Source organism: Polistes canadensis, unplaced genomic scaffold, assembly GCF_001313835.1.
Source record: "Polistes canadensis isolate GaletaPanama2010 unplaced genomic scaffold, ASM131383v1 scaffold_278, whole genome shotgun sequence".
Taxonomy (NCBI): Eukaryota; Metazoa; Arthropoda; class Insecta; order Hymenoptera; family Vespidae; genus Polistes; species Polistes canadensis.
Genome location: NW_014569825.1, coordinates 14,892 through 34,883, shown reverse-complemented (window position 1 = coordinate 34,883; position 19,992 = coordinate 14,892). Strand labels below are relative to the sequence as shown.

At 32.7% G+C, this 19,992-nt stretch overlaps 2 protein-coding genes across 7 annotated transcripts in view; one reads left to right on the top strand and one right to left on the bottom strand.

Annotated features, from left to right (window-relative positions):
* Positions 1 to 19,992, bottom strand: part of LOC106791015 — a 60,576-nt gene that overhangs the window by 27,009 nt on the left and 13,575 nt on the right. The window lies entirely within an intron of this gene.
* Positions 1 to 19,992, top strand: part of LOC106791014 (trichohyalin-like) — a 31,571-nt gene that overhangs the window by 7,603 nt on the left and 3,976 nt on the right. For 2 of the 4 annotated variants that reach the window (XM_014756340.1, XM_014756337.1), the window contains exon 2: positions 19,187 to 19,587. In XM_014756340.1, the coding sequence (XP_014611826.1) occupies positions 19,194 to 19,587 (394 nt within the window). In that variant the 5' untranslated portion in view covers positions 19,187 to 19,193. Of the gene's footprint in view, positions 1 to 17,436; positions 17,763 to 19,186; positions 19,588 to 19,992 lie in introns of those variants that run through there. The other 2 variants (XM_014756338.1, XM_014756339.1) reach the window with 2 other exon arrangements.

Here is a 19,992-nt window from a genome sequence, read left to right as displayed (position 1 = left end):
ATTCTTTTTCTTTTTCTTTTTCTTTTTCTTTTTCTTTTATCCCTCTACCCCCCTTTTTTCTTCTTCTTCTTTTTTCATTTTTTTCAACTAAATGATTTAATATCTCCGCGCGGTGTTTTTCTGTGCTATTTAAAATAGGATACGTAATAAGCAAAAAGCAGCAAGCCGACTTTCGCACACCTACGCGACACACACAAAAGAATTATGCAATTTACGTTGTCAACGTAATTCACATACCTAAACGACGACGATATCTTTTTACTAACAAAGTGGAAAAGTTCACAGTACGAAAGAACAACACTACTATTTTTTTTTGTCAAGATTGCAACAACACTTTGACCTTTAAACAAAGATTCCCCATTCTCGAGACTTTGGCGAATCGAAAAAAAGAAAAGAAGGGGGTAAAAAGAAATGGTGAAGAAATAATTAAGCGCTGGAATGATCACGTATATACCTAATAAATGATTTCCTTCGTTTATGATTATCCTCGTTAGAATCTTTCGATTAGGAAAAACTTGAAGATAGGAGTTTTTTTTTTATAATGGAATTCAAGAACCGGAAACGTAGATGTTACCGGAAGTCTTTTAAATCTAGATAAGAAAATAATTCTCGGATTTTGATCGCGTTACGGGCAAGTCTCCCGTTGCCTTGGCATCGTTTAAACCGTTATCCAGAACAAGCTGTGATACCAACGGGAACAATAGAACGGAAGTGGGATAAAATCGAGGGGGAAAAATATTCGGGGCCGACGTCCATCGTGTCGGAAGAACCTTGAGAAACATTTCCACATATGTGTCTCATTCGTTTCTTTTGAAAAATCATACTGATTATTATAAATACCTCCAAGATTTTAGCAAAGATCAATTAAACGTGTATATATTACCTGGAAAAATTTGACAAAATCCACCATTCTATGGAATATAATTCGCAACAACAATCGAATTATTTAAAAATATAAATTTAAAACGATCTCTCGCACTTTTTCTTTCTTTCATTTTATCGGATCTGAGAAAGGTATATTTATCGGCCTTTGATATTCTTCAAAGTGGTATCAATCAAAAGAGAAGATATCATTTAGACAAAGAAAGCTCGTGACTTTCAAAGCTCGGAATCGGACAGACTCAATGACGCCTATTTCTTCTTCTTCTTCTTCTTTTTCTTTCTCTTTTTTATCGAGACTTCTCACTTTCAGAACGTCCGTTAACTGCTTTTATCGGAAAGGTTTCACATTACTCGCTTGGTATCCGATATTCAAGAAAACGAGTCACCTAAAATGTACGTCTATTTAATCTCAATATCTTACTCTACACATATATGCACTTATTGTACGTAAAATGCATTTACAAATATCTAAAACACTTTCATTCAAGACAGTATTTGGATTATTATAGCATTGATAATATTGAAACGCTGACCAGTACAATGTAATCAATCTAACATGTAACACCAGTTAAGCTTTAATTGGAGAAATAGCATAAATGTTCATACATCTAACACATATTTATTTTTATAGAAAGATTGCAGTTTTATCTATGATATCATAAAATATTCTTAACGCGTCTTGGTCAATTAAATGTCTTGAAACACGTATGTATGTAAATCAAACTCGTTAAACATTCCAGTCGAAGATAATTTGTTAGATAATTCATCGAAATTGTCGATTTATGGTCTAAAAGTTTAACGATCGTTCTTTTCCTCTCTCCTAAAATTAACGTTATACGCGTTCCACGTGCATAGATACATGGCCTCGTTCTAGCAAATTATATATACTTAGGAAGAGTACTCAACTGAAATTGGTTATTACCATTGAAATATCCAAACTTCGAATTTAATTGAACAAACAAATGTAAATCTCTGTTCTCCTTGCATTTTCTTTTCTTTTTATTTTATCGAATATTTATAAAAGTCATAGAAACTGTAATTTATTGATCGATGTATGTAAAAACGGAAAAATGTTAAGAACTATTTGACTGATCGATTATAATTGTTGATGCAACACGCACTCATAGTTTATTTAAGCAAATGCTACTATTCTGATGCATAAGTTTTAAGTATATATATATATATATATACAGAAATGAATGAATATCATCTAACAGAAGCACTTTCGTATATCGTTTATAAATATCTCAATGTATGCGTGCGTGTGAATGTGGTTTTATCGAATATCGATTGACATAGAAAAGACACAGGTAACAGCATAGGTAACAGCATAGGTAACAGCATAGGTAACAGCATAGGTAACAGCATAGGTGGTCGCGTTATCGTTTACCTCATCAAGATTGCTAAGCAATATCTAAATGGCGATCGATAGATCGATCACGTTAAGACGCCAGTTACGAGATATTCTATAGGTGTAACCCTGGCCTTACGTTAGTTCGTATGACCTCTGATTTGCATATTACGTATTATTTCTCTAACCACGTTGCATCTATATTATCTACATGTATACTACTCGCTCAAATAACTTATCATTTTATAGATAAATATCAGAGATACTGTGTCTATTGCAATTGTAATTAGTTTTACTCGAAGGATATTTAACTTGTTGCAAGATCTCTGTAATAAGAATATTTCTTTTACTTTTATTAATTTTTGTATAATTTCAAAAAAAAAAGAAATAAATAAAAATTATACTTAACACACACCGAGATAACTATATATAATTATTGAAGATTGCTTATACGATAAGTATCTATAATTACTGATGTCTTATCGAACTTCGTTTTATATGGATTTTTATCAAATGATCTCTTTTGGATTTTAATTACATCACATGTGTATAAAGTTAAAAAGATAGGTTATTTATTTGACTTTCTTTTTCTCTGGGATTTCTTGAATGATTATCCGGATGTCTAGATTGACGAAATTATTTTCGTATGTGTTCTCTCAACGACAGTGATATATCCGGACATAAAGTGGGCTTATCTACTGAAACGTGATTACGAGACTGCAACGTTGCTGCGGTGCGTTATATTTCAAAAGGAAGTCGTTAATTATACATATATATATATACCCGCGCGTTTGTATGTATTGTTAGGAAAAAATTCTTGCGTTTGTTATTTATTTTGCACTAAACTGTAATATTTTTTATAACGTTTCTATCACGATTTCAATCTAGCAAATAAAATTTGAAATAAAAAGCTTTTCATCGTTGAATCGTATGAACGATATTATTAAAGAGTTTTCTTTTTTGTTTTGTTTTATTACGGAGAATATTTTTGCATTCGCGTTTATGACAAACATTTTAATGAAAACAATTAAAAGTATTACGACCCATAAAAAAAAAAAAAAAAAAACGTTAATGGACGCTTAAAGTTCTCCCTTAAAAATTTTCTATAAATACTTATTCTAACGATTATAAAAATAAGTATTTATGTATATATATGTGTATACTATACTTGTGTATAGGCGAGTTTATCGACAAATGATGAACGATGCTAACGAAGTATAAAAAATAAGAAAGCGTATTCACCGTTGGAAGAAGAAAATCGTATAGCAAACGTTAAACGCCACCGTGCAAGTTATATTTTCTCAGCTGTTTGAACGAGTTAATTACTCGAATTATCTGACTCCTTCGTATCTATTACACGAGAGCAAACGCAATTAACGACATCGAAGGTTCTTTTAAATAAAAATTGCAGGAAATATTTTTTTTATCAATTCTGTTCACATTACAAACGTTAATCGTCTATTTAAAACATTGAATGAAATGAAATAGAAACGATATTTATATAAAATATTTCATGCTAGGTATAATCTAGTATTAATTAAGAAAAATGTTTTTACCAAGGGAAACAATAATGAATGAATAAAATGTAGCTATATTATAAGAAGAGAATAAATAAAAAAGTAAAGAGTTGAAATACTTGGAAGATGAACGTTGAAATGTCAATGTCATATGGTCTCGAGGCAGTCTAGGCCATGCAGCAATAGTCAGATTATAACGTCACATAAATAAGAGAAACACACGCCTACGTATATACATACATATAATGATAAATACATGGAATCTCTTTCAACTACTCTCTTCTCATCGTCTACAACTCGAATGATCAACGAATGAAACGGTCAGCGAGCAATTACTCTTTCTCTCGGATTATCGTTCGCTGACACAGAATAAACGGGTACATGTTACTCGTACGCAACGAACGCAGGCCTGCACAAAACTATGCGTTAGTGTCAAACATTATCCGATTAAACGAATTAATTAGTAATCTGTCGCGAATTTTCACGTCATTAATATTCATTCCACGAGCTTGGCCAAAATAAGTAATGTCGAAATTTTCAATATACAAAATTTAATAGTTCATCATTTATTCTCATAGAAAATATTCAACACATTTTTCTCAATATAATGAAATAAAATAATGTTCATTCGACAACAACTATATTGCTGTTTCCAAAGATATTTCTATAGAAAGGAAACTTTGCTTTTCTAATCTCTAATTGAGTTTTATATTTTTTGTCTTTCTTTGAAATCGTGAGAAACGTTAGAAGAGAAGAAACTAGATGCAGTATCCCGCGTTTATCAAGTTTCCAGGACAATACGAGAAGTGCAGGAGAGATTCAATTCGACACCAAGATAAAGACTATCATGCATCTTACGTTAGGATTAATTTGTCTTTCTGGAACGAGACGAAAATTAAACGCGATCCAAAGAGAACGCATATAATTATACGGAAGAGAAAGATCCATACGTTATAATATATATTACATATTCTCCACGATTCACAAGTTTATCGAATACACGTTAACGAGCACATTGAATTCGTTGAATTTTCAATAAAATTTAACTAATGCACGAGCTACATTGATTATTATTTTATCGTTGATTTCGAATACGCATTTCATCGTATTACGTTACCCTCGTGGTAAGTGAACGAGACGAATATGTATATAATGAAAGTATATATATATATATATATATATATAAAATTAAATTCAGTCCGTTTAATTAAATGATTTCTCTCACCAGTCAAATTTATTCAAGTATCTCGAATGAAATGAATATCACGATTGCAAAAAAAGAAAAAAATATGAAAAGAAAAAAAATAATATCGAAGAAAGTGTATCTCTGGTAACTTTCTGTACTATTACTTTAATTCAGATATGCGAGTGAAAAGAGAACGAGCAGTTCTCGACAGGGTCGATAGGTTTAATCGTACGACGAAGTTGATGTTCCATTTTCTGCACTTTCAGCTTTTAGCTTTAGCTTCAGTTTTGCAATCGTTAATACTACACCACTCACTATATGCCACGGCTCGAGATAATGCTCGACAAAGATTTGCATTACGAGGACGACGTTATATACGTTGTATATATCTGGTTCACGCGTTATTCTCATACTGCATTATACGTGAGAAGAATGTTACACTTAACAACAAGCTCAAAAAACTACTGAAACCAATCGTCCTTCTCTTTTCTCTTATCTTTTTTCCTCTTACCTATTATTTTTTTGTCCCTCTCTTTTTTCTGCTACGTAATCAGCACAAAACTGGTCTCGTTTCTTCTATCACAATTATTTATAAATCTACCCTTGGCACGATTTTATATTATAAATTTTGAAAAAGAAAAAAAAACATTGATTCTCTGAAAGAATACAGATCGCGAATTTATTGACGGTATAATTAATACTTGACGAACAGTGTTTATTGCCTAATCGATACTACATTAAGGAATTTTTTCTCTCTTCCGTCTGAAATATAAAAATAATACAATTTAAAATGTATAATTTAATTTATACCAAAAGAATAGTAATCTTGAAGGATAGAAACAAAAATATGAAACGAGTATGTTGCATCATGTTAATGTAAGGAGCGCGAGGTTTTTAAATGTATTTTTTATTCAAGATATTTCCTCAATTTCTTGAGGTCCGGTTTTTCCAAGCTCATTAAAGCCTGTTTCCTCATACCTCCGTGTTCCTTCATCGGTATTTGAGTCGAGACGTAGCATGAATTAATTAACGAACGAAATGGATCAAGGAAAATCAACATAATTTACTATGTCGAATAGCTGTCTAATGAAACGATATAAATCACAGGGTTACGTTATTAAAGAGGAATTCGTTCGTTTTCTTATATTATCGTAACATAACAATCGCTACGATTAATTCGAATGATTAAACAATTGTATTGATTATCGAGATAAATTTGATGATTAATCGCCACTTCGTGGAATAGGTGATTTCTTTTATAGAGAAGGAAACATTGAATTTTTCTTGAATGCAATAATCGTTTGTGAAAATAATTGGATACGTTCCCTATACAAAACTACTTGATATAATCTAATTAAACAAATTTCCAACCATACTTATATTAGCCAATTCAAAAGATATCACCCTTAGCCCTTAGCAAAAAAAAAAAAGACGACTATAGAAAAGGGCATTTCGTTGAATAAAAATATCGCAGGGTTATTCCTTTGAACGTGTCCTTAATTAGACGACAGAATTTCGGTCGAAATGATGCAACAAGTACAAAATTGTAAATTGTCCTCGAGAAAGCGAGCAAACGAATGTACAAAAAAAAAAAAGAAAAAAAGGGAAAAGAGATAGAATAGAGAAAGAAATAGAGACAAATATAAGGGAATATACGTGCGACACATACATATATATTCTATTGGGCTAGTTCGTTTGCTACGTAGACAACCGAGACGGTACAATTTTCTCAGGCATGTCTACAAACTCGGTCGTTTAAAACGCGACGGGCTCTCAATTACGAGTGCGAAATGAAGATATACTTCTACCAGCTCGAAAATTATTCCTTCTATTTTAGCATGACGAGAGCATGACGAGAGCACGACGAAAGGATAATCGCTCTTTCGTTACCTCAAATTGTGGAATTTCGTTTGCCTACACTTTATGATTACATTTAACTTTAATATAGAATAAAGTCAAGAAAAGAGAGTTTTAGATATATAATAATATATTTAAAAGAGGACTTAACGAAAATTATCGAATTTCTAAACTTTATATATTAAGTACATTTAATAAACCCTTCTATCTTATACAACTGACGAAACACGAAAGTTCTGTCCTTTTTATTATATCTTTTTATTTCTTCAACTTACCCATTTACATTTTTTAACGGCCAATTAAAAATCAAAATTACTTAAGAGTTATGGAACTGAGCTTGTAAACTTTATTTCTCAAGTCCCATAATAATCTCGAATTAATAGCATAATTGAATTTCATTAAAATTCCGTTATCTCCTTTACGATGATACTTCGTTTGCAAAAGTTCTACCATTAGATCTTCATCTAACAAAAATTAATGATTAAAATGTATCTAAAAGAAAACTATAGAAACGTTCAATACAAAAATTTTTTGTATTGAATATTAAAGATTACACGATACACGTCCCGTTGTAAATCAGTCAAAGCAATCGTCAAAAGTATTTTCTCAATTCGTCTCTCTTATTCTACTGGACAACCCTTAGAAAACGATAGAACTGACGTGCATTATGTATCATTCACGGCTCGATAGAAACCCCGCGTTTACCATTATATTGAAAGAATATACGACATCGTCTAACCGACGAGAGACACTTTATCGTTTATATTCTCTACGAAAAATAAATGATCCTTGTTACAAAGAAAGGAAGAGAGAGAGAGAGAGAGAGAGAGAGAGAGAGAGAGAGAGAGAGTTTCTCGATTGATAAAACACATTATATTTTTATTTATTAATCAATATGGGATCCGTTCTCACACGTGGAAAATATAATAAAAATGATCAATGTAAAATAAATCGTTGTCGTAAAGAAAATCTTTTTTCCTCGAATGTCGATAAAAAAAGAAAAAAGAAAAAAAAGGAAAATTAAAAAGATGTTTCATCGATCGAACGATCAACTAACGTTTATGGAAAATGTGTTTGGTATGTATGTATTTTATGGTATTATCCATAATCCTAGAACCACGAATGACTAAAGTGAATTTTATCGAGGGTAAAAACGATGAGGTTATCTTTGAAACGAGCAGAAATTTTTTTACACTTTTTTAGTCTCTCTATCTCTCTCCTCTTTTATTCTCTTTTTCTCTTCAAACACTATAGGTACATACCACTATACTATTATAGTCTTTGTAATCAGGATTTACGCGGAGCTTTAGAACGACGTATGCTGTTGCTCTCTTGCTCGTGCATGTCAGAACAAAATGAGAACGTGTAATTGTCGTAAATAGTCTCGGCCCCTATTTAGATTCACCCATAGCCCCCTAATATATTCGTGTAAACGTCTATCTCCATGTAGAAGTATACGATACTGTGTATGCGAGTGCATATGTATGAGTGTTGCATAGTTCGTATGGCTGTTAAAAAGATTGACAAGATAAATCATTAAAAATCATTTGAAATAGTAATCAATATGCAGTGTTCCTTTGATTTAATGATTATTTATCTACACCTAGTATCTTATACGTCATATCTTTATATATTTGAATTATATAGAATGTGATTTATCTACGTAAAACCTTTCGGAAAATACACAATTGGAAAGCGAGCGTGTAATGAAGAACGAACAATTTCGCTTGCGTTACGGGACGTCACTTCCACGTATCGTTTTACTTTAATTTCTCTAGAGAATTGTCGAGCCATGATGAACATTTTCATGGATAATTTTTCAGAAACATGGTTTAATCACATTGAGCTCCTATGTAACTCGCGTTGTACGAAAAAATCTACAATTCTTGAAAATAATATTAAACGAATTACCAATTAAAAGTAATAGATATTAGGTGTAGAAGTATAAAATCGAAACAACAGATGTGTCATTTTTGAAATGTAAGATGTGTCTAGTAGTAATAGATATACTTAATTGATTTAATTGCCAATCGTTTTAATGCACGATAAGGTTCGATGTTCTCTCACTCTCTCTTCCAAGTACTTTAGTAAAGCTATGCACCGGAACACCATTACGTACCTTTCAGTATATCTCTCCCAAGAGATCTTAACTACTCAGAATGTTCTAATTCGTTAATGACAATGTCTGGATCGTTGCAACGAATCGAAAGATCGCAATATAAATATTTTTCGTTAAAACAAACGGAGTACAAATAAATAAATAAATAAATAAATAAATTTGCAGAAAGTAGAGACCGAAGTTGAAACACTTACGTAATTTATAAAATCAATTATTTTCTCTCGAGACATTTTAAAGTTATCTTTAATTTTGTAGATAATAAAACTACAAACCTAACATCTAAAATTACGATCGTAATTAAAAGTCCACAAAATTTCTGATGGGAGTGATAAATTTGTAAAATCGTTTAAGAATTTTGGGCTTACCTAAGGGCTTTTTGGCTCATTCTGTAAAATGTATACACAATGTCCATAAACCAAACATTAAACATCCGATAAAAGCGTTTTTTCAATTAGCTTAACTTCCACTCGTTCTTCTCTTTTCAATCGTCATTAATATACTTTCCCAAAAACGCATAGCTATTTCGTATATAATTGAATTATTTTATGAATTAATTGAATTAATAAATAAATCAATATATATATACAAGTATACCATACTTAACATATACCGAGACACGTATTTACATATTATACTTATACACTTATGTACGACACAATGACGACGAAGCTATTTCACGTTTAATTACTGCCTCGGGAAATATATTTCTTATCGCGTAATGAACGAGACGCTTGTTTATGCAGGCCACGTGTACGCTCGACTGCTCTACGAGTAATTTCGATAATTAATTTCCTTACGTAATTTCTTACAAGCTTTTCAACCCTTCTTATTCTTCATCTTCTTTCATCCTTCACTTTATATCAAATATATGTACGTGTATATAGGTTCGCGTGCACAAAGAAAAAGCGTCACTTTACTCAACCCAGAGACGCAAGAAATCAGGCGTTTAATCTGTGAACAAATGAGCCTGTTCCTCTCGACACAGATGAAAAGTAGATAAATTATTATTTTAATAACTAATAATTATATAATATATAATATATTATTATAATATATTATTATAATATATTATTTTTTTCTTTACCTCGTTTCCTTTTTTCGATTAAAGTACGAACCATAGTATATGGTTATACTATACTTCAACTTAAGAATAATACTTCTTTCTGGCATACGCCTCTCTGACATTCGATTAAATCTCGCGAATGGAGAATTTGAAATATTTCGAATATGTTGGTATACAAATACGAACATGCGTATGTTGTGTTAAATTTATATATGTATATCTGTATGAATTAAGTTCTTTCATCGTATTTTAAGCATTCTCGTGGCTATACTTTTACAAGAGAGTTCAAGAGAATAAGAAATAAAAAGAAAAGGAAACAAAGCAAAATTGAATAAGAAAAAATGTGTGATTCGACATCGAGACTCGAATTCAAATCGCGTTTGCTACTGCCTCCGGGGAATTTATTCGTTACATCGTACATAATGCGTCCGAATTCAACTCGATCGACGTATTTTCAATCTATAGTCATGAAAAATGTCGCGACGTAAAAAGCAAATCCGACAAAAATTTTCTTCTTTCTTTTTCAATTTGAGATAGATGAACAAAAAATTATATTATATATGATATATTATGAATAGAGAATTTAAAGTTGGAAAAAGAAAGAAAAGATTTTGTCAAGAAAGTAAAAGCGATGATTAAACGAAAGAATAAAGTATTTATTTTAAAATAAAATGATAAAGGAAAAACGCAAAAATAATATAATTGAAAATGTTGAAATCAAAATATAGAAGATAGAAAAATTTGTTAGATAGGATAAACGTGGAAGGTATATCTTAAAAGCACACTTATTTTTACCTATATTCATATAAAAAGAGTATTTTCATGATTTTAAAATGATGCAGACGATGTCGTAATTTCTGATGAAGAAAATTTTCTAGACGGTTTGTGCTCGTATGTTGCGATATTCGCTCGTTTCCGAAAGAGATTCTAAAGAACGAGACTTTATTCTTTCGTCTTCTTCCTAGCCGGTTATTTAATATTTATAGTAGCTATGTGCGCTAGTGGTAAAAATGAAATAGAATTTTTCGCCACATTGCAAATTTTCTCATACATGTTGCGAGAAAAGTGATTTTGACGCATACGCGTTTTCCTTCGCTCTCTTTTTCTTTTTTTTTTTTTTTAACCTTTTCCTACTTTTCTTACCGATTTGCATACATTTCATATCCTCTACGATCGATCTTCATTACGATTTTTCCATAAAAGTATCGAATATCGGAAATTGACATTTAAGAATTTTTATTTCTATCTTTGAATATCAAAATAAGTGAAATTGTAGAATTTAGTTGTTTAGAACAATCGGTAATCTAAAAAAGTATAATAAAAATGATTAGAAATTAAAACATTATGATATGAGAAAAAGATAGAAATTTTGTTTCCTCTTGTACTTTAACTGACGAGTTGGAATAGTCAAGTTTAGAATGGACGGCCTTCGGGCTAAACACAGCTTTGCACGTTCCAAGAGCTAGAGAATCCCTTGGTCTTCTAAGGTAAATACGAGAATCCTGTTTCTCTCACTCTCTCTCTCTCTCTCTCTCTCTTCTTATTCTGTCTATGCAAACACGAGACTACCTTTATATACATATATATTTACGTGTACGTTAGTCAGTGTGCGTAATGCTGGCTAAAGTATTAAACCAAACGTGGCATGCAATTTCGAGACACTTTGTACAATGTTGAAAAACCGCTTGAAATCTTCGACATTTCGTTTATCGATCCTTTACCACGATCATATATCTAACTTTGACTTCGTCTAAAGTTCGACAATGTGAATTAACGACGAAGACAATATTTTTCTGTCACGAAAATGTTTTGGTTACGAAGAAAAACAAATTGGATTGATCGATGAAAACTGTCGATCTTCATTTCAAAATTCCTTTATTTTTGTATACAATCCAACTTTGTATGAAGTCCAGTCCATAGATTCTTTTTTTCAAAGTACAGAGATAATTAGGAAAAAGAAAAAGAACAAAATGTGAAGAAGAATAAAAGAAAAAATTAAGTTCATCCCCTAAAGAGAGTTTAAAATTCTCGAAGGAAGGTAGTCGTCTAATCTACTCTAATCAGAAATTACGGTCTACGGAATCCGGAAGATTCGCGAACGTGGAGTACTGTTGATAGTATATGTGAGTCTTGACCGTAAGAAACGTTCAACACCAAAAGCCAGGATGAATCTTGTCTGGCCTTTCGGAATTGTGTTTTGACCCTTGACTCCTCATCCCTTCTTCTCGTCGTTCTCTTCGAATTACTCGGGACGCGTCGTCGAGAGTCGTAAAACGTGCAACGCCTTCCCTCTAACGAAATTTCTTCTTTCTTTTCCGACTTTTGACTCTATGTTTCTTATTTCATTCTTTATTTCTCTAACTATTTCTTTCATTCTCTCTGTTATCTTATCTTACGTTATCTTGTCTCAAAAGAACCGCGTTATACTAGAGGAGAAGATAAGATGAGAAGAGAAAAGCTTCCGACGTGAGGGATCGATAAATCTTTTACGATGCAATATCGTTCAAGTTATCTTCGATGAAAGGAAAGTTAGCGGTTAAAAGTTACGATAAACTTACGAGTTTCATAATAGAAATAATAAACGATCTTTCAAGTAAAATAATAATATAACATGGAATATAAGATAAAAAGAGAAAAAAAAACATAAATAGCACACGCGTATTTTCTTCGTGTTACGTTTTGTTTTTTTTTTTATCGTCAATCCAATAAATACCTCGAAGCTTTAATTAATTCATTATTATCAAAATCTACTCGTAAATATTTTTTATAATTTGATTGAATCAAAAAAATAATTAATATATATGTTTCTTCGCATAAAAGAAAGAGAAAAAGGAAATGAAAATTAATTGAAAACATGGGAGAGGAAAATCGTACAGAAATTGATTTATTTTTCCCTTTCCCCTTGTTTTCGTATCTCTTTCCCACTCGGATGCATACATTTCTATATCACTGTTGTACGTGTGCTGAAATCGTGCAGTTGCCAATCGAGCGAAAAATTTGAAACGATAACGATAGAACCGGTACTGTTATAGATACGACGGAAGCGAGAATTAATGAGCGAACGTTTGTCTAACGAAAATTTTCGAAAGCCGGGCTTTGCTTTGCGAATTTTTCTTCCAATCTGCCGTGTTGCGAAACGATTTCTATTTCAAAAATAAAAAAAGAAATTTGTAGATAAATAAAAAGATAGGAAGATTACCCCGTTTATTTATTTGCTCAATATTTTCCTATACACATTTGTAGTTATTATTTTGTAAAATAAATGATCAGCATACGTGAATATATAATATATATTTTCTTGGTACGTACAATAAACTGTCGTTACTTTAAAATAAATGGTCAGAGTAACATATTTATAAAGAGAATAAGTATTAATATTTTAACATACATATTATATTAAACATTTATTTAAAATACTGACCGAAAATAGTAGAGAAGAATATTAACCCAATTAATAAGAATTGAAAATGATGATATAACAAATGAAAATGAAAATATTCACTTAAACGAAATACCAGGTACATCTCATATATATATATATATATATAAATGAGAACAATTATGTATCGTTCAAATATTAAAATACGAATGAACTATATGTTAAAAAAAAGAATATTATATTATAAACAGAGATGATCTATTATAATTAAAGGATATAATGAAATCGCGTTGGAGCATTAATTCGACGAATCTTCTTTACCGACCTTAAGATGCATCTCTAAATCAACTATTAACGGTCGTAAGTTATCCGTTTAGGTGTTGGAAATAGGCTTTCCTCTTGGCTTAAACGTACGTATATGTATAGACTTGCATACCTATAGGTGTATGTGTAACCACGTAACCACACAACCAGTACACAGAAATGTGAACGTGAATACTTGCGAAAGGGGTCGTTCTAATTATTTTGCTCGGTCTCTCGCAACTAACGTGATATCGGTGCTAGACACTCGGGGCTGACGCCTGCCACGTCTCGATACTAATACATTCATTTATAATTATCCTATATAATTTGTGGCCCTGTCCTCACTTTCTCAACCAAGGCCCTTTCCCTTCTAGGAAGAATTTCTTAGAAACATTTCCTCTCCTTTCTTCTCCTGTACGTAAGAAAACTACTCTTCTCGTACGTATATATAAAATATTTCTATGTATTCCAGGTGCTTGACAATTTTATATTCTCAACAAATAAATACGTTTACTTTTCTTTGACCATAAAGAACAAAATATAAGATATTTCACGAAGTTTGAGAAAAAGTCTTTCGCGTTAAATCCGAAAAGGGTAATTAAGTTCAAACCCTTAGCCCCTCCTACTCTTTTTCCCCCTTCTACATTTTCCGTTGAATTATGAAAGAGACGCGAAGTGTATAGGACGAAAAAGGGAAAGAGGAAGCTTCAGCTTCCTCTCTTTCGAGCACCTTCGAAATGGGGTTGTAGAGCAGTTGTAGGACGAGCACTTAGACCAGGATATAATTTGCTGGCAGAGTTTCCGGCCAGCCGAGTACCGAGGAAATGGATTAGTGCCGGGAGTCGCGATGGTACCTGCTAATTACGAAAAGTATATCCGTTATTTCAATCGTATTATCTAACACATAGAACGTGCGGTCCCGTCGTCCTTCCAATTACTGCTTACAATGAAATAACAATTAAAGTTCCTCCCTAAATCTGCCTACCTACTTAACTACCTGTAGGGAAAGTAAAGGAATACAAGCTGCTAGGCAACAGCGCATCGTCTTATCGGTAAAAACACGAACGTGGTTAAAACTTTTTAATCGTATACCAACATCATGGTGGTGGTATTCTTTCCTTCAGCCCAATCCGCCACTCCAACCCTCGTATCCTTCCACTACCACCATCCACTATCTAGCCCGTACGCGTATTAAGTAGAAAAAAAAACAAAAAATATAATAGAAAAATGAGGAAAGAAATAATACGGTTGAGATAAGTCGAATGAGAAACGAAGGAAATAATAATAATTCTATATCAAGTTTTTTATTCCGAAGAGAATTTCATCTTAGAGACATTTACTTTTTTTCATATAAAGTTTATGTCTAATGGAATCATAATTTCATATTTTTTTTGGATTAGAGATTTTGTTAAATATGATCTATACGACGATACACTATATATATGGATATCATACTTAAAAGCATTAGTTAGAAACATTTTGACGTATATCCTCGATAAAAGATCGTATAAATGTGAGAATCAGAGAACGAGAGATAGAGAACAAAACAAATGAATAAACAAACGCGATATCTGATCGATATCTGAGCTTATCGATGCGTTGCAATTTCGCGAACCATTTCGTATACGTTGTACATACATATCTCGCGGGTGCAGCCAGCTTACACGATAGAGATCAACGAGATACATTACGATTCTCTTCTGGTATCCAGTTCAAACGGAATGCATTGTACGCGTGGGTAAATATGCTTTGCGTGTCGATCAAGGTATACCTAGCTCACACGAATTTACCTACTCTTTTAAATAAGAAGAAGGAAAAGAAAAATACGCGCGAAAGTGAACAGTTTATTTTTTAATTCGAACGACAAAAATATAATAAAATTTACGATCGGATAATAATGAAAGATTTTACGTGTCCTGTTTATAAAAGAAAGGAGGAAAAATGAACGATTGAAATGAGAAAAAGAATAGATCATGTAACACCCACCTCACGCGATTTTCGTGTCTCGTTTGCAAGAAGAAAAGAAAAATCGAAAGGCAAATAAAACAAGATTTTACATTTTTCTTTTTGTTGTTGTCTATTTGAAAAAAAAAGAACGATGTCTAGGTTTGAACAAAATGAATGATTTAAATAAAAAAGATAAAAAAGGAAAGAAAAGTATAAGAACAAGAGCACATCCATTTCCTCTTTTCCAAGAGTTTTAGGTCTAAAAGAAAAGTTTAGCACTTTCGGTGCTGAAAAACTATTTCGCTACTCTGTGTTCTGAAAGTATGTGAGGTGAATGAAAAAAAGAAGGTAGTATTTATTGGGTCAGCATTTGTAGAAAATTTTCACAATTATTTCAAACAAACGTATAAGGGATGAGTAAATTAGCGAAAGAAAGGATAGATAAGTAGAAAGAGCATCTTGTAATGAAAATCCGTTGGACAGAATGAATTCCTTTGTCCATGACAATTTGTACGATTAAGTCGACTGGATCGATGCCATAACGCTAAATACCATTATCTACCTACAAGAACGGTATATTTTTGGTCCAAGTAAATGTACCTTCCTCAACCGAAGGGATCGTCTTAATGTCGTGTAATTAAGATTGCTCGTGCTTGGAATTAATTCGATCATGATAATGACGATGACGATTAACTCAAGATAATGAATCCTTCGGATAATACATTCAATGTATGAATTCACGATAAATATAATATTATAAAATACATCGATACAATTTATATAAAAATACTCGTCAAACATTATTTTAGCTATATATATATATATATATATATAATCTTTCATCAAATTATATCTGTGTATTAATAATACGACAGTAATTCGCACGTAGTAGTGTTTATAATTAACCACGCTTCGATATACCCTGATGGACCAATTTCAGCAACGTAATCGAGGATTTAAAATGGCATGAGTAATAGGAGATACCTATTACTGTGTGATGCTAAAGTTCATACCAAAAATTCCACCTATGAAATTTGAAATCAAACGAATCACGACCTGTGGAACTGTTAGTTAACTCGAAATTTGATCTGGATATCGATACTCGAAAGAGAGTCTACTATTTTTATTGCGTATACTTTAAACGTGATCTTCTATTGATGAGTTTAGTTGCGAGATTAATGCAATTTACCAGACATATATATTTTTCATATATATATATATATATATTTTTGATATTTATGCATTCGTATCGATATTCGAAAAAAAGAATGTACATTTTTATTGTTATAATTAAACAGACGAATGCAAAGAGAGAAAAAAAAGAAGATAAAAGTTATTGTTTTACGTGCGTTATAATAACGTATCAAGGATTACGTCCTTGATTTTTCTCTGTCAGTTAATCGAAAGCAAGACATATGCGTGCATATATCACTCGAGTCACGTTTTCTTCCCTAATATATGAATTTCCAAGCAAATCGCGTGTGTACTCGCTACGTTGTTGGTATACCGAACGTAACCATGATAAAGAGAAGCAAACTATCCTTCACGACACTAGCAAAGGAGGGTCAATTGAAGAAAATTTTTATTATTTATTCGTGATGTCAGTAAGCGCAGATGAACAAAAAGAGAGAGAGAGAGAGATGCATGACGGAAGGATTTAAACAATTGATATTGAAATGGTTTCAAATTAATTACTATCGTCAACTACGAACTACGACACGTGGTTTGCGTCATGACATTAATAAGAAGAATCAGAAGGAAAAAAGAGGAGGAGGAACTGTATATGCACTTTTCCTTCTTATATGTATTTGGCACCATTACCACACGTTAGAATTAAGTTTAGCCAGTTGTCGTTGGCACGGCCAGTGTGTCAAGATCATTCAAACTATCGTCTTGCATATACTACTCGAAAAGAAATCATTCAAGAAGAAAAGTTAATAAGGATTCGATTAATAAGTGAAATTTATTTTGATATACTTTCTTTTTAATTGAGTATTACTATTACTAGTATTTTGTGTACTCTTGTCTACGTTCAACGACAAAAACAATTACAACAATAACAACAACAACTTAAAGAGTGTATTTCGTAAAGGAAAACGAGCGGAAAGTGAACGACAGGTGAATTCGACAAGCTTAAAAGAGAAACGCCCTTCGACTGGTGAGAAAGAGAGAGATAGAGAGTGGCTCGTGCGATCGATATTCGCGAGAGGTAGAATATGCGAGATAGAAGAGCAGGAGAGATAGATAGATAGATAGATAGAGAGAGAGAGAGAGAGATAGAGAGAGAGAGAGAGAGAGAGAGAGAGAGAGAGAGAGAGAGAGAGAGAGAGTGAAAGGGGGTGGAGGAAAGGGGGAGAACAGAGAGCTTTTGGTNAGAGAGAGAGAGAGAGAGAGAGAGAGAGAGAGAGAGAGAGAGAGAGAGAGAGAGTGAAAGGGGGTGGAGGAAAGGGGGAGAACAGAGAGCTTTTGGTTTATACCACGATAACGGTAATTCCGCGGTCTACCTAGCCTACCTTAGGAGATTATGACCAAGGAGATACCGTGATACATACCATGCGATACCATCTAGATAATCTTTACTTCCCATAGACATCTTGATATAAATTAGATCGAAGTTACGATCGAAGTTACGATCGAAGAAGAATCGATTGTCAAACACAATCGATGAATTTGATTGTTTTCAAATATTATAATTTTATTCTGAACGTTCTAGGATCGATCATAACGATTGCATTCGAATTCTTTATTAAAATTCTGCCCACGTGCAATTACTTTTGTTCGTTTAATATTGTAACAATTATATAATTGGAAATCTATTTTTTCTCCTATTATTTTCATTTATTTGGTTAACATTTTTTTTGATAATAATTAAAAATTCATATATTCGAGATGGTAACGAGTTTAATTATAACATATTTCGATTGTTCTCCAATTCTCCGATTATAATATTTAGAAACTTGGAAAATATTCGAGACTACAATTTCAACGAGTTTGATTTAGTTGGCTTCTGGGGTTATCCAATTAATTTTCAAATTACATAAGTATATATTACATAATATATCACAACCGTAAAAACGTCAACGCGGTACAGTAATCCAGAACTTATGTTAGTATCGTTATGCTACTCTTTCTCTTTTGGTTTTCGGCGAGACATGAACACACGAAACGATAAATTTGTGGCACGCGGTGGCCTGTTAAATGTTCAATGAATGATTCACAGACTGATTATATTCTCTCCCGTTTTCTCTCGCGAGAGTAAATCCATCTGATTTATCGAATTAGGCTTTCCCTTCCCTTACCTTTCTATAATTTTATCGAAAACAGAATGGTTCTATCGAATATATGAATCGTCTTAGATATTATATATTTAGATTTATAATTGGTGAAAAATATTGTATTACGTAGAATACATTGAGATAGGATTGGAACGATCGATCGTAATGCGAACGATACGTTGCGAACGGTTAAGGGATGGTTAAAAAAAAAGAAATAAATAAAAAAAAAACAAAAAAAAAAGAAATTCCAGAGAGGAAAAATAAAGCAAAGAAATGAAATAACAGAGAAGGTTTCGTTTGATCGTAGGAGAAGGATGGAGAGAAGAAGAAGAAGAAGAGGGGGGGTGACAGTGGTAACAGCAACGGTGGTGGCTCTGGTCACGGCCTTGCTGATGGTGCAGGGTGTGGTGGGTGAAGCCACGAGTAATCCTCTCCGTGCCTCCCACCTCACCCTCGATCAATACTCCCCTTCACCCCCGTACCACCATGGACTGTTCGGGTTTTACGGAAGAAGAAGCAACGACGACGGAAGCTCAGATGAGAATGACTACCAACAACAACAACAACAACAGAAACTGCAGCAACTGCAGGGGTTGCAACAACGACAGTACCTAGTTAACCGGAAGTTCGAGGACGATTCTGTAATCTATCGATCGATCGATGATCGTCATAATCGACGCGGCTCGATCGTTTCGATCTCGGTCAATGGTAGGTGATGCCAATCCATCGAATATACTGATATGTCTTCTCTTTGTCTATATATATTGTATATCTATCTCTTTCTCTCTTTCTCTCTCTCTCTCTCTCTCTCTCTCTCTTTTCCGTTACGTCAGCGATTTAATTCTGTCGCTTCGATTAATCTAGAGACTCGAATGCGAGTCCAAATCTATTCGTTCGAGTCTATTCCGATTGGAGGATATTCTTTCTATTCGTTTTTCTACCACTCGGTTTCGTACGATCTATTTTTAATTCTTTACATTTGACTGCGTTATTATTTACAAATTTTTATTCGATAATAATATATCAATGCAGGATTTTGAAAGAAAAGTTCTATAAGAGCAAGCACACTCCTATTCTAAAGTAGTAGTCATTCGTGGTGATGTTGACCATAAG